General features: G+C 37.7%; 1 protein-coding gene across 1 annotated transcript in view; it reads left to right on the top strand.

Annotated features, from left to right (window-relative positions):
- Nucleotides 1-16,411, top strand: part of DOK6 (docking protein 6) — a gene marked incomplete at both ends in the record, with an annotated part of 260,265 nt that overhangs the window by 92,449 nt on the left and 151,405 nt on the right. Inside the window, one exon of the mRNA XM_082304009.1 lies at nt 5,898-6,005. Coding sequence (XP_082160135.1) covers nt 5,898-6,005 — 108 coding nt within the window. The remainder of the gene's footprint in view (nt 1-5,897; nt 6,006-16,411) is intronic.

The following is a 16,411-nucleotide window of genomic DNA, read 5'->3' on the forward strand; positions in this document are numbered from 1 at the left end:
AAAGGAGCAGGAGCTGGCCTCAGTTCCCTGCTACGCTGCACCCTCTGCACTAATTCAGGAGCTTAGTGCTGTGTGGTAACATTCCACCTCTCTTGCTTCATACGGATCCAAATTTGCTACCCAGAGTGCACCCGCTTAGTAACTGTATTTCAAAAAAGGAGATGATGAAATCAGTGCTGTTCAAGAGCGGAAAAAGCACTGTTTCTAGGGCATCTTAGTTTCAAAGATGCCCAGAAACCTAAGTGCCAGAACAGTACTTGCTTTTGTCTTTTTAATGCAAAGTGTTGGTAACTGAAGTAGGTGGATTGCAATGATGAGGTGTTTTGTTTTGTTTTGTTTTCTATTGACTTTATTCAGCAATAGCTTATATCCTGTAACTTGCTCTTTAGCTGAGGCATGAATGGTTTTGTCTTCCCATTTTCCTCTTGGACCTTTTTATAGCTAATAACTGCTTTTCAATTTCTCTTAAATTTTACTTGAATGTGTGATAAGTGTAGTTCCACTGAAGCAGTAAGGTGTCACCCCTCATCTCTTCTCCCTTTGCCAAAATATGCACAGAAAAATCAAAAAGTGGTGGGTGTCAAAACAATGGTTAAATATGACTTTACTGTGACAACTATTTTTATTTTTCTTACTATGAATGCTACATTCTTTATTTTGTGAGTGAAGGGTTTGGGTTTTTTTTTAGCTCACAACATACTGCATTTCTCTCACATACCCCATAAAAACCAATATCTATTTTTAATTGAGATAACTAGTGAAGTAAATTTGAACATTTTCATGTTTTAGTGTTTTTAATGCATGCACTGCAGATGTTGTCTTGTGTAACAGGAGAGCACTGCACATGGAAAGTCAGGGAGGAGAAATCAACTAGCCTTTCCTGCAGATAACAAGATGTAAATGCCGGACTGAATATTATTATGCAGACGTCTTCCTGGGAGAACCATTTGATGGGTTTTGCTAGCAAAAAGCCCCATGAGCGGTGCTTCAGTGCCTGTCCTGGTCAGTGATGGTTTCTCGTAGTAACTAGGAGCTGACTCACTGCTGCTTCTCTCAAGAGAGAAATGTTTCTACAGCTACTGGCAGAAAAGTAGATGGTTTTCCAATATGCTCAAGAAGGTTATTGCCATTTGTGCTATCTTTTGGATAGGGGAAGAAAGATTTCAGAGCATCTTAAGTGGTTTGAAAAAAAAAAGCTTATAGTGTTGTAACTTTCTTTTGTGGCATTATTAAAAAAAAAGAAAAAGATGGATGAGGGTTTTTTTGTTTCTGTTTTCTTTGAGCATGAGGTGGAATACCTGGAATAATGTGTAGAGACTTGTCAATAAAAATCCCTTCTCTAAATATTAGTGATGGCTGGCAAAGCTTTATTAGCTACAGCTGTGGATAAAAAGAAATGTTAGTCTCAAAAGCGTTTATTGTAAATGACTAGGAAAAGGCTTTAGAAATCTCTGGAAAATGGAAGATCATATGTAAGATTCCCACTGTAAACCAATTATTTTAAATTATTTCAGGATAAGGAAAAAAGTTTTTCTTCTTTCTAAAAAACTAATTTAGCCAATGGATTTCCTGTAATATGTCTTTTAATGGATTTATTATGAACAACCATGGCAACAACAAAACAGAACTGTATAATATAAGCGTGAAGAATAATGATCCATTCAGAGGCCAAACTTTTGAATATATTAGTCAAGAATATTAAAAAATATGAACATGCTGGAAAGGTGAGCTGAGAGGTGAATTAAGCAGAAGAAAAAGTAAGAAAAGTAAATTATGGAGAGATTTACATCCTTAATTGATCTATTCCAGTGTCTCAAGTAAAATATAAAAAAAGGATCTCTCAAAATTAATAGAAATGGAGCAGCACTGGAAGTCAGATTTCTGACTGGAAAGATTTCAGAAGTAATTTGGGGATGATAAGATTATATTGTTCCAGGTCTGGAATCCTTTTCTCTCGCTAATGAGATGAGGCTACTCAGGGTCCATCCTTAGGAACAAAGGCTACTCTCCCCTGCAAGCTTGTACATTGTAATGAAAATCATTCCCATATGATATTGCAAGGAGCAGCTAAATGAGTTCTCACCAGACCACAAGTGTGCTGAGTTACTGCCATCGCTTACTGATATATAGTTGCAGAGGTAGTGGGATCTAGAGGAATATTTTTTTTCTATTTTGCCCATCTTGTAAAACTGAGCGAGGAAGGGCCTTGTTTAAAGAATTTCTGATATGCCATGGACTCAGCAGGTAATTTCAATAGAATCCTTCTCAGGTTTGTACTGAACAAGTTTTGGTCCTTCTAATTGATACTTTAATAAAAGGAAACCTAAACGTAACACATACTTAATGCTATCTTTCTGAATTTCTCCAGAAAAAAAGCAATGGCATAGGGTTAGACTTTGTGGTGTTTGCCCTCCATACAAAATTTTTAAATAATATTTGCTGAGCAGTGAGTGTTCATCCAAGAATGCTGTAAAACTGATTAAACGATCAAATATTTGGCATTTCTTCAAGTATGCATGTGTGAGAAACAGACACTTAAATCTCACAGGAATTACTAAATATTATAGAGGCAACACTGTAAGTGGTTCTCATTCTCTGTTGTTAAAGGGCTGATGCTGATTTCTTTCACAATGGCTACCCCAATTATCTGAGGACTTTAGAAGTCTTTCAGAAGTTTTTATTACAGCCAATGGCATCCTAAACTAGGCCAGGGATAAAAGCGTATCTCACAGTTTGTGAATAATTGAGTAGGCTTCTGTATAACAATGAGGTGCCTTATGAAAGGCAAATGTTTGTTTGCTGTGTGCTCACATCTGCACCTATTTATTCATATTTATAGGTAAATTCATATGCTAATGCTTTTTCAAACATTGAGATACAAACTGTCTGTTGGTGTAATCAGATAAAATGCTGCTGAAATGCAGTGGAACTGTATATGTTTATACCATTTTTAAAAGTGATTGTAGGTTAAAAAAATAAAATCCAAATGAAAAGATGTACCTTGGTGTGTGTACATACCAAATCAGGAGTCCTCATTGAGCCATTGCATTCTTCAGATCTCTGCTTTGCCTAAAGGCCTGGAAAAAACAGATGTCAATAAATTGAAGCAGTAACAGTCTAAAGGTAAATTTTATGGTTTCCTCCTCTTGCTAGTCAGTGTTCTCCTTTAAAAGCAAGGGCTGTTCATTCCTGAAGTCTAAATGCTGAAGTCTTTGAATGCACCCCAAGGCAGAACTTTGGGAAAAGGCCTAAAGAGGAGCATGTTTAAAGATAACTAGCCCTCTTCGATGGATACTTTGAAGCCCCAACTAATAAGGGGATCAAAGCCTCCCTCTTGAATTTTGTCAGTTTAGCTGCAAACCCTCAAACCTGCTTCCACACTGTCCCAGATTGATATCCAGTGAACAAAAGACTTGAAGCTGTCATTCAGGAGACCCTGCTCATTTGTCACTGAAGGAATTGCTTTGGAGTATGCATTAGATGACCTTTTATCTGGAAAATGTTCTCCTCCTCATAGGGAGAAATCTGACTCCTTGACTTTGCATGTCTAATTTTCCATTTATTAGGGATACTTCTGACATAGTGGATCTGACTGATACTTTGCATTATAACAAAAAATGACTGTGCTGTATTAAAATACAAACAAACAAAAAACCTGAAAAAACTTACTCTGTCAATTAACACAAAGCTTCTGTTACCTTATCACCAGCTGTCAAAAATTCAGGTAATCAGTAAAATGTGGATTCCGTGGCTGTGCTAAAACCCACCACCACTGATGATGGGGACTGTAGGTTGATCTGTTTTTCTAAAGAGAAGGCTATGAGGACTGTAAACCATTAAGAGCAGATAATGGAAATAAGGAAATCAATAAAAGATTTGAAATGAAGGCAATGGTTTTTACCTTGATAAAGAACTTCTTAGGAAAACACTTTCCTCAGAGGAAGAGAGGTGAACTGAAAATACACATAGACTAAAAAAAAAAACCAACCAAACACCAACCCAGATCCCAGAAGAACCAGGAGTAATATTGAAAGTGACACTTCTATTAAATGAATAAATATGTCCCCTTTGGACAGTTGGTGCTATTATTTTTAGTAAGGTCAAAATACTGTGAATATCCTCTACCTGTGTCTTACCTGGAAAAGTGGAGCTTTTCACACCGTAACATTGTGAAGAGTTAATATGGGTTAATCAAGAGAGAACTGTGGGAAGAGTGCTATAGCTTTGGTAAAATAAGTTGCAACACTGCCAGGATGTTATTTGAAGAAAGTACTATCTAATAAAGACGGTTTATGATGTCCCACAGTGTAATGTCATTTTTTTCAGGAGATATGATATTGTCTTTGCTTTCCCCCACCCAGGTTAGGTGAAGTAATTTCTGAGATAGGAAGTACAGCTTTACAGTTGTCACTTTACAATCTTAGTAGAAAAAAATCTAAAACTTGCATGCTTTGTAAGAAGTATGCTTGCAGAGGATTTCATTAAATGCTGTTTTCTTCCAAAAATCTTCATAATTAAACATATTGATACTATAGTCTAATGGTAGGTTTTTAAAAGAAAACATTTATTTTGACTGATAACATTCATCTGAGATAATGACAACAGGATAGTGTTATGTATTGTGATATCAGATTTATATCAGAATGTGGCTAATTAAGCTTAATTATTTTAATGACACTATGTTTACTGCTTATACTCAGTTTAGACAGCATCATACTGAGGGGAAAACTCCTCATTTTAACTTTCCCTGCTCATATTTCTTTGATTTTAATTTATTTTTTTTTTAATGGGAGATGTATTTGATCTGATCCAAATTAAATAGTACTGTATTTCTTGTGTTGTGTCATTAAATTTTGTAGCATTTCTGAAGAAATAAGGCTCTTCTCCACATACAGCCAGTGGAACCATTAAGTAGTATTGGGGTATTTTTTTCCAGTGTATTCTTGAAAAAATAATATAAAATTATGTATGGAATTGTTTATAGAGCTGTACAAGTACTGAAGAGGAGAATGAAGTAAACTATTTTCATAGATTTCATAGACTGTAAAACTAGATTAATATCTAATCCCTTAGTTGCATAAGATAGTCTAGAGGATTATCCTTAATCAGCTTCTTTTGAACTGCAAATGTATTTTTATTTGATAATTCAATCCTGATTTTAAACTTCTGGTTATGGCAATACCACCAGAACGCTTGGTAAATAGTCTAATAAAGTACCCTCATTGCTTAAAAATGCATTTTAAGCAAAATCTAGTGTGCTTCTCATTAAAATGAGAGGACAATATTGTTTTGTGCTTTCAGAAGGATTTTAATTTTCACTATGTTCCCAAACTTTAATAATCTGCATAGTTTTTCCTTAGGAAGTTTGTTATTGCACTAAGTGAGAGAACCAGATGTTGTTGTCCAGCAATGGTCACATTGGTGCTTATTTCAAATTTCTTTTCTGTGTATACAAGCTCTACTGATTACTGTATTGTGTTAAAAGCTGTAATAAATGTTTCTCAATGGTATCGATACGCTCAGAAATAGAGCATGAATGTGAAAGCTAGAAATGCATGGAGTGATTTCTGAAAGTATTTTCTCTGATGAGAGCCTTATAATTGTTTTCATATTCAAAGTTCGTGGATTTACTTGCATCTCAGGAATTGTCAAATTTGGCATTCATGAAAGAAAATGAAATAAAAAAGTCTACAAAGTACTGACAATCATTATGTATAAATTGAGGAACTGGGATTACTTGTGTAGAAATAATTGATGTTCTCAGAATTTTCCAGACTTTTAAAATAAAATATTGTCATTTTAAAATTTTTTCCTATGTCAATTATGTAGCTGAATGCATTTGTGATACTGTCCACCTTTAAAGAAAAGCTGATATAATCCACTGATTTTGTTTGCAGATTTTCAGGCGTTGTTGGTTGGTTTTCAAGAAGGCTTCCAGTAAAGGACCCAGGAGGCTAGAAAAATTTCCAGATGAGAAGGCAGCATATTTCAGGAACTTTCACAAGGTAAGTCATGCCTTTCTCATGAACTGAAGCATTGCCTGTTTACCACTCTTCCTTGGGAAGAGCGTGTTCTTGATATGTCTAGTTTGTAAACAATACAGTGAGGATGGGGTTAAAAACCTAATCCTGACACTAAAAGCACAGTAAAAAGTCTGTAAATCTCAGTGATGCAGGTGAGATATCACACTGGTTTTTTTCCAGATAATCACAAAACCCCCAATGTGTGTGAAGTCACAGATTGATCGTTCTTTTCTTTAAACATTAGTATTTTGGAAATGTGCAAAATTGGCTGCTTAATCAAATGTTTAACCTCAGTTATTAACTGGTTTTTCCAAGAACTCTTCAAGATTTACAAGGTCTGTCAACAGCAAGGATTTTTAAGGGTAAAAATTCAGGATTCACTGAATGAGATTCTCCCTGCTTTCTCTGTCACTATCATTTCTGTGATGGAAAACAAGATATTCAGTCACAGGTTTTTCTTTCTGTCTTGTAAGTTACTGTTATCAGCTCCCCACGACATGCACTAGACTTCAAGTTAGCTAATCTTAAAACAGGGCAGGGTTCTGTGCTTGTACTATTGTCTTCTATCCAGTCACCTTTAGCTCTATGTCATATCAACGTTAGGTGTTATATTAAAACTGGCAAGTTGAAACACAAAGATGACTTAGCCAAGGTTACACAGCAAGCAGTGAAAGAGTAGGGATGTAAGTCTAGATCTCTTGAAGGCAAGTCTAATGTGTTTTATCATAAAGCTACACATTAGCCTTTAAGTTCCAGTAACATCTTGGTACCTTTAAATGAAAAATGTAGATATAATAAATAGTGTGCAATTATCCGGTGAGTATTTTCTAAGAAAAAGAGCCCCAGTAATTTCATATTGCCAAAAATCCAGCTTCTGATCTTATATTTGTGTCCAGGTTTAGGACTGATGTGTACTAGACTATTGGCACTTTCACTGTTGTACCACAATGACAATGTTTGCTCCCACACCTGGGACAACCAAGGGATCAGGCCCAGTCAGCACGGGTTTAGGAAAGGCAGATCCTGCTTGACTAACCTGATCTCCTTCTATGACAAGCTGACCCACTTAGTAGATGAGGGAAAGGCTGTGGATGTTGTCCACCAGGACTTTAGCAAAGCCTTTGACACCGTTTCCTACAGCATTCTCCTGGAGAAACTGGCTGCTCATGGCTTGGACGAGTATACTCTTTGCTGGGTAAAAAACTGGCTGGCTGGCCGGGCCCAGAGAGTTGTGGTGAATGGAGTTAAATCCAGTTGGTGGCTGGCCACAAGTGGTGTTCCCCAGGGCTCAGTAATGGGGCCAGTTCTGTTTAATATCTTTCTCAATGATCTGGACAATAGGATCAAGTACACCCTCAGTAAGTTTGCAGCCGACACCAAGTTGGGCGGGAGTGTTGATCTGCTGGAGGGTAGGAAGGCTCTACAGAGGGATCTGGACAGGCTGGATCGATGGGCTGAGGCCAGCTGTGTGAGGTTCAACAAGGCTAAGTGCTGGGTCCTGCATTTGTGTCACAACGCTACAGGCTTGGGGAGGAGTGGCTGGAGAGCTGCCTGGCAGAAAAGGACCTGGGAGTGTTGGTCAACAGCTGTCTGAATATGAACCAGCAATGTGCCCAGGTGGCCAAGAAGGCCAATAGCATCCTGGCTTGTATCAGAAATAGCATGGCAGCAGGACTAGGGAGGTGATCGTTCCCTTGTACTTGCCACTGCTGAAGCCGCACCTTGAGTACTGTGTTCAGTTTTGGGCCCCTCACCACAAGAAGGACATTGAGGTGCTGTAGCGTGTCCAGAGGAGGGCAACGAAGTTGGTAAAGGGTCTAGAGCACAAGTCTCATGAGGAGTGGCTGAGGGAACTGCAGTTGTTTAGTCTGGAGAAAAGGAGGCTGAGGGGAGACCTTATCACTCTCTACAATTACCTGAAAGGAGGTTGTACCAAGGTAGGGGTTGGTCTCTTCTCCCAAGTAAGAAGCAATAGGACTAGAGGAAATGGTCTCAAGTTGCACCAGGTGAGGTTTAGGTTAGACATTAGGAAAAACTTCTTCACTGAAAGGGTATTCAGGCACTGGAACAGGCTGCCCAGGGAAGTGGTTGAGTCTCCATCCCTGGAGGTATTTAAAAGACGGGTAGACATGCTGCTCGAGGACATAGTATAGATGGACTTGGCAGTGTTAGGTTAACGGCTGGACTTGATGATCTTGAAGGTCTTTTCCAACCTAAATGATTCTATGATTCTATGATTCTGTGTATAGGAGGTCCACATGGAGCAAAAGTGTTTCTTCTCTTCAACATAAATTTCAAAAAATGTTTACTTTCAAGATGCAACTTAAAGATGGGTCCTTAAAAGGATTAATTGGATGATTTGGGCTGATAGCTGTAGTGTTGCCTGAAATCCTGAGGAGATCCCTTACCTAGGAAGTTTGTATGGATTAACAACAGGACAAAAGGATGAAAGTGTGGGTCTTTCAGGGGAGCTTTTGAGAGGGGGCGGTTTAAATTGTTGTTTGAGCATGTTATTACCTATAGCATACTTTATGTGTAAAATATTCAGAAACACTTTATATGGTTCTTGTCAACTATCATCTTTGTAGAAAAATCATGTGATATGTAAGAATCTTTTGACAAGCTAAAAAAGTAACGTAGATAGCAGTTACAGCTGCATATTGTAGTATTGATGGAAGCATGTCCCTTTGCATGTAACATCAGCAAATGGAAGGGGTGTTATAGTTCTTTTTCATCTCTTTTTTCCCTCTTATTCCACTCCTTGGGGGTGGGGAGGGGGAAGAGAAAGAAATGGATACTCTTTCCTATTTAAAAGGATACTGTTTTTCTGGCTGTAAAGAAAATAGAATTGTATCCATTCACTTGGATGATACCCATTTTTCAAATAAAGTAGTGAAATCATTTCTAAAGTTATACTATCAGAAAATTGAAACCCTGAATCTTATTCTCAGGCTTGATTTTTTTTTTTAAGGTTATTTTATTATTTCATAATGATTATTCTCCTCAATTGCCTCCATTATGATAAATGAAATAGTGGTGAAGTAGACGTGCATGAGTTGTAAATAGTCATTGAGTGTGACTACTGAGGGGACAGTGAATGTTGTTGTGGGAGCAGATATAGTTATCTGATTGCTGATATTGGATCAAAATATCTTGATTCTCTTTCTTTCTTTTCTAGAACTGCTTAATGCTTTGTTATATTGTGAAGTAGTTCAAAATACATGTTTATTGCTATCCTGTGTAAACTGTTAGCCCTGTTTTGAAATTCTGTTTCTTTATTCACTCACAAAATACAAGGAGGGCCTCTGGTATGCAAAGTTGAAAGGTAACTCTGATCTCTAAGAATCAATGAAAAAATTGATTAAATATTGAAGAAATGAAAGACCTGGTGTTTTTAAGGAAGATTAAAATATACGTTGCAAGCCTGACTCCTTATGAAAGAACAACATGCTTGAATAGGTGAAAGGCTCTGATCCCACACTAATATTCGTATAAGAATATGTATGTCAACCCTGAGATCCTTATTCCTGTACAATCTCTTTATAACTAGTAGAAGAAAGGGGGTGGTGCAGAGGGGCCATACCAGGATTCTGTAGGAACTCATGTCCTTCAGACCTTTAGATCGGTTTAGGTTGCCTTGGGAAAAGTATAGGAGTAGCACATAGTCTTACTACATTGTATTGTACAGGTTTTTTAGCTTTCTCATGTGGAATTACAGGAGAATATTCTACCTCTCAAATGGAAGCATAATAAAAATTAGTATCTTTGATTTATCTGCATTCAAACCAGTATCCAGGATCACAAACAGTACCCCAGTATAAATAACTCATCAAGATCTTAAGCATCTCCACTTTTCCATGGATATTTGAGCTTGAAATTTAGCTCAAATCAAATTCCTGTTTAAAACACTTTACCTAGAGGGCTATATATCTCCTATACTTATGTACCTGTGTACTGGGCAATGAGAATTACAGAAGGGGCTCTGGGCTAAAAAAAAAAAAAAAGAAAAAACAAGACTAGTAGTGCAAAGCTAAAAGAATTAAAAATAGAGATTTTCTGGTTTACTTATCCTAAATAAATAAGTATTTATTAATGTGCAAATAAGCTGGCCTCTTTAGAAAATAGACTCACCCCCGCCCCAGTATCCAGACAATATGTGGGTTTATTTGTTATTCTGTAAATTCTCTAATGCTGTTGTGCATTACTTTCGTTTTTTTTTCTAGTGATTTTCTTATTATAAATAACAGTAATGGCATTACTCTTTATAGACAAGTGCCTCCTGACAGAGTAACAGTGAATATTACATTCATTAGTCTAAACATGACCTCATCTGTTCATTCCAGTTTCTGGTATCAAATTAAAATTTCTCATTACTGTAAATTTAGATCACTACACTCCTTCTCAGGTAAGTTATAGCTTATCTGTACTGTTTTTTCCTTGAATATTCATTGTAGAGGTTATGCAGAACAGCTGTTTTTACTCCCATTACACCAAAGAAGGCATAAAGTGGCAATAGCTCTGCAGCCATCCCAGGGGTGGGTATGTTCTTGGGAGCTGTTCCTACACTATCAGAAAAGGCCAAAAGCAGACACCGCAGCTTTACCAATTTAAAAGAGGGAATAAATAAGCATTCTCATTTTTGTAAAAGATAAAAGGTATGTAAAAAGTTAAATTCTTTCAGGCTTTGGAGGCATACTGATCAGACAGTACCAGTGCCTGTTACCCATTATGAGGGGCTTGAAGGAGCATTACAGGAAGTCAACATGGCTAAGTAGCAACATGAAGGTTACTAGAAATGAGAGATCAAACTTCAAAACCTGAAGTGTATCCAAATAAACTAGAAAGCATTACACAGCTGGTGAATTAATTGTTAAAGCAGAATCAGAAAGAGCAAAGTAGAGCTTGAAGAGCAACAAACCAGAAGAGTTAAAACTGGTTATAAATACAGATTCTGAACCATTAGGAGCAAAAGGCTTGCCAAAGACCCTGTGCATCCAAATGACAATCAGAGTATGAAGGAAATGTGCAAGAAAGAGAGTATAAATGAGAACATTTCCATTGGGGTTTACTGTAGAGGAAACTGGCATGCTCTGGTGTGGGTATGCAAGGAAGGATTCTGCAGAGATGTGTCTGCATCATAAACTTAATCACAGATACTTCAACCACAGCTACACGGAATGTTCACTAGCAAAGAGAACATATTCACTCAAGAGCCCAAAGGGAACTTAATGATGACATAGCTGAGTTACTAATGGTAGTCCATAAAGTCCAAAATGGGAACCAACAGATGTGGATTCTTCCATTCCTCGTAAAATCTCCAGTTCCATTAATGCATGCTTCTCTTTCACTAATCAGGTAAATAACCTTCACATGAAGTGAAGGTGTTATGAGTTGGGTCTGTCCCTTACAAGATGTCGTGGTTTAACCCCAGCCAGCAACTAAGCACCACACAGACACTCACTCACTCCGCCCACAGTGAAATGGGGGAGAGAATCAGAAGAATAAAAGTGAGAAAACTCATGGGTTGAGATAAAGACAGTTTAATAGGTAAAGCAAAAGTCACACACGCAAGCAAAGCAAACCAAGGAATTCATTCACTACTTCCCATCGGCAAGCAGGTGTTCAGCCATCCTCAGGAAAGCAGAGCTCCATCACACATAACAGTAACTTGGGGAGACAAATGCCATCACTCCGAATGTCCCACCCCCTTCCTTCTTCTTCCCCCAGCTTTTATTGCTGAGCATGATGTCATATATGACGTCAATATATATGACATCATATGGTATGGAATACCATGGAATACCCCCAACTTTTGTCAGTTGGGGTCAGCTGTCCCAGCTGTGTCCCCACTCCCAACTTCTTGTGCACCCCCAGCCTACTCGCTGGTGGGGTGGTGTGAGAAGCAGAAAAGGCCTTGACTCTGTGTAAGCACTGCTCAGCAGTAACGAAAACACCTCTGTGTTATCAACACTGTTTCCAGCACAAATCCAAAACATAGCCCCGTACTAGCTACTATGAAGAAAATTAACTCTACCCCAGCCAAAACCAGCACACAAGATATAGCTGTCTTGGAACAAGAGAAGCTTGAATCTGTCAATGCTGACATCCTTACCCTTCAAATAAATAAATAGATGTCTGGCATAGAGTTCAAGACTTACTGATTTAATCCCCCCAATAGGAGAGATTGTTCTGTTAAGATTGTGTCAACAACAGCCCTCTCTAAGGTTTTGAGTTTTAAGTTAGCAAGGTTAAAGTAGGATAAGATTTTTAGATTTTTTGTTATTTAACTTTTTTTTCTGTTATCATGTTCAATTATGATGTCCTTTATATTAATCTGCAAATGCAAAATAAATGAATTTCACAACTTTTTAGCAATGAATTCTGATAGTCTAAAATATATATGGAACAGATGGTCTTAATCACAAGTTATATAATACATGTTCACAAAAATAAATAATAATCAAGAAAAAGAATAACAGTAGCCTTTTAACTTTAATCTACTAAATTAAATTTGTGGCCAGGGCCTAACAAGGGGAGCTATATTACACTTTTTCTTTCACTGCTTGATTATCCTGAAGAAACTTGTGGAATGCTAAATAATAGTTTCAGAAAATGGTGATTTATGTAATGCAATCCCAGCAATTTATAGCAAGTTCTTATATCAGCTACAGCAGTTTCTTGAAGAGTTCTTGGCAATAAGATCTCCTGTGTACACGCACACACAAGCACACACCCAGAGTTTCTGTGGTGCGTTCTTAGTCCTGTTTTGTAAGAGGAAGGAAAGGACAGGTTCTTTTGGTGCTTAAAAACTCAGTATGCAGGAACAATAAGATATTTATTCTTCTCCAGCACAGCTGCTAGTCTCTAATTGAGATGGCCTTAAACCATGAGGTGGCTATTCACTTCAAAATATTTCAGGATAAGTGAATTCCTGATATCTTTGAAAAACATGATTTTGCCACAGTCATCTGTGTGCTAGCCCATACTATTCACAAATGTAATTACAACTATAAATGAAAAACAAAAATATTTACATATGGTAGCATTATCATAATCCTTATAAGAACTTCTCACTGATTCTTTCCACTTAGTTACCTTTGGGTTGTTTTATTTTTCCTCAGTGTTCTCTGGCCATTGCCAGGTTGCCTAAGTAAAGATTCTTATTGCTAAAGAAACGTGAACTATTCTATTGTTTATTCTAGTTTAGTCCAAGAGTCCTGCTTTATTGTAGAGTATTTCAGCCTCTTGTGTTGCTCATGTTCACTACAAATCAGAAGTTATGCAAGTCTGCTTATGGACCTCTATAGTCTGGGATGGTACTATTATTACTCAAGACATTGCATTGCTTCTCTGATACAAAGGCATTCTCAAAAGGAAGCTGTATAAACATGTATTAAAATGTAATTGTTGGGCTTGAGTTCTTGTGTTTTCTGTGATAAGATATATTATAACACTTGGTTTGCATCCAAATTTGAATATTATTTGAATTCCCCTTCCTCGCTTTTTGTTTTTTTGTATAATGTTTATACTTTCTGTTTTTTCAAAATCTCAAATTCAAACCTGTCTGGTTTTGCTATGTTGACCATTCTGATTCCACTGTTTGTTAGTTGATCTAAATTTCCTCAATAAGTGTTTATTTTCTCATCCGGTTAAATTTACTCAAAAATTCATATTAGATGAAAGCTAAATATGAATAACTTATGAAGATCTCATCACATTCACAGATATTGGATTTTTACTTTGAGAACAATCCCAAATTTAGTCCATTTTGTCCTTTCTCTCTTCTCCCCTTATCCTTGTTCTTTAAAAGGGTAGTCATATTTTATTGCCCAGAACTTCTTACAGAAAATTTCAAAATAGCAGTCTCAGCATAGTATTTTCTTAGGAGCCCAGTGAACGTGTGTGTGCGTGTGTGACTATGTTAGGTCTTGAATAATATTTTGCAATTTTTTATCTGCAAAGAATCAAGAATTTAACAGGGTTTTTTTGTAAGTCTTTGCTCTTTGAGGTTGAAAGAGGTGACCAAATGTACTTTGTGTGGTTTTTACACCCTTATTTTGCTCAGTCTTCCAAAGCAGAGATAACTAAATTTTCCTGAAAACTATATCCTTATTTTTCCCCATTTTGACATGTAATTCTCTTCAAATATTTGTTTACATCACTTTCGAGTAATATCTTGTCGTCTAGCAAAATCATCTGATTGGTATGGGAAGGTTACAAAGGACATTGCTTTCATGGGCAGCTATTACTTGGTTGATGACATTAAAATGAACCCTATTTAAATGAATAACTATTAGTAAAATTACTCAGTTCTGTACACCAAACAATAAGATTTGCAGTAATTATCAGATCCCTCTTAAAATATACAAGTATCTGAACAATGTAATTGTTCAAAGCAAGCATTCTATGCACCAAAAAGCAACTTGCAGGAATAATTGGAGCTGTGCTGGTAATAAAGCTGTTAATAGAGTCTGAACACATCAAAGGGCAGCATGCAAACTAATAAAACAAAACCTCTTTCAGAAAAGATTGTATTAAGACAATAACATCTTCTTTCCTTAACAATGTAGTGAAGAAATCTACAAGCTGAGCATGCTGACAGGGCTTTGAGCTCCTACAAGCATGGACCTAAAATGCTTATATGACCCTATGAGTATCTTCCTGTGTAGGACTCTACTCATCCTTCTAAACCTTGAATTATTAATTAGGAGTATTAATTAGGAGTGTCAATTCACAGGGTAAACAAAGAAGTGATGTCAATGTGTGGTTTTGAATTTCTCAGCAGTGGCATTAGTGGCTGAATCTAAGTATCAAGGAGGGAATAGATGGTGGGAAAAGTAAAGATAATCTCTCAGTCTCTACTGGTAACACAAAGCAACTCCCAGACCTGGTGGTGGTGGTTCTCATATGAAGATCCACATATACTTGTTACACTAAATTCAAAGTAGTACTTGAGTGTGTGCAGAGTTCTGCAGCAAAAGGGACAACCTACACTTAAAAATCAGCTGTTTAAATAGGAGACTGTATCCCCATTATATTAAGTGTTAAAACAAGCTGGAAGACTGAACTTTTTGTTGTAAAAAATATTATTAGATAGGGGAGGAACATTTAAACATTTCAGCGGGGGGGGAGAAAAAGAATTTTATAATGTAAAACTTCCAATATGTCATTGACCCACAGAACAATTCAGGTTGAAAGGGACCTCTGGAGTCCATCTAGTTCAATCTCCTGCTCAAAGTAGCATCAGTCAGATCACGTTGCTCATGGCCATGTCCAGTTGGGTTTTGAATATCTTCAGGCCTGGAGGCTCCATGACCTCTACAAAGCTAACCATAAAGTTCTGCACCTGAGGCCTAATAACCAAAGCAGCAAAAGAGGCTGGGGACTGAGTGGCTGGAGGGCAGCTCTGTAGAAAGGGCCCCAAAAGGTCCTGCTGGGCAGTGAGCTGAGCCTGAGACAGCCATGTGCCCTGGCAGCAATGAAGGCAAACCATGTCCTGGGCTGCCTCAGCAGGAGTATGGGCAGCAGACTGAGGACTCTCAACTAGGAAGGCTTCTTCCAACTGAGTGCTTGTTAAGCCACACATGGAATATTGTGTCCAGTTCTGGTTCCCTCGCTGTTGTATGCAAGAGAGACACTGAAAAAACTGAGAGGGTCCAGCAGCGGGCCAGTGAGGAAATTGGAGGCTGGAGAACCTGACATATGAGGAAAGGTTGAAGGAACTGGGTTTGAACTGGTAAAGAGAGAAGGCCCAGGGGGGATCTAAACACAGCCTTCCCATTTTGATGCAGTGGCTGAGGTAAGAAATGGAGGTGCTCTGTTCTCAAGTATGCACAGGGAAAGGACAAGAGGGAACGGGCAGAGGTTGCTTCAGGGGAAATTAGCTGGATATAAGGAGAAAAAAAAAATTACCCATGGGAACAACTAAACATCAGAGCAGGCTGACCAGAGAGATCAGCATTTCCTCACTGGAAATCTTGACAACCTAGCTTGGCAGGGCTCTGTGTAACCTAATCTAAAGCCCTGGTTGGACCAGATGATCTCCAGGGTCCCTTCCAACCTAGACTTTTCTGTGAACTATGAAGTATGTGTCATTAAAGTTGCTATAAGCTCTTGATATATCTCTGTGCTGCATGTGTTGTGTCAAAGTGGTCCTGCCCTCTCCTGAGTATGTTTCAGTTATTTCTAGTGAGGGAATAAATATACTTAATCTTCCTAGTGTCTCTTAAAACAGTCTCAAGAGATCTTTTGTTTGAACTACTTCAGTGTTATTGCTTTACAGTAGAGAACACGGTGGCCTGTGTGTCAGTTATGTATATTCCATTTTTGCCATGAAAATCTAGACATGTTTTGGCAAAGTTTAAAGCCTTTGCAAACCTGTATTTTGC

This window comes from Platalea leucorodia, assembly GCF_965183815.1.
Source record: "Platalea leucorodia genome assembly, chromosome: 1".
Classification (NCBI taxonomy): Eukaryota; Metazoa; Chordata; class Aves; order Pelecaniformes; family Threskiornithidae; genus Platalea; species Platalea leucorodia.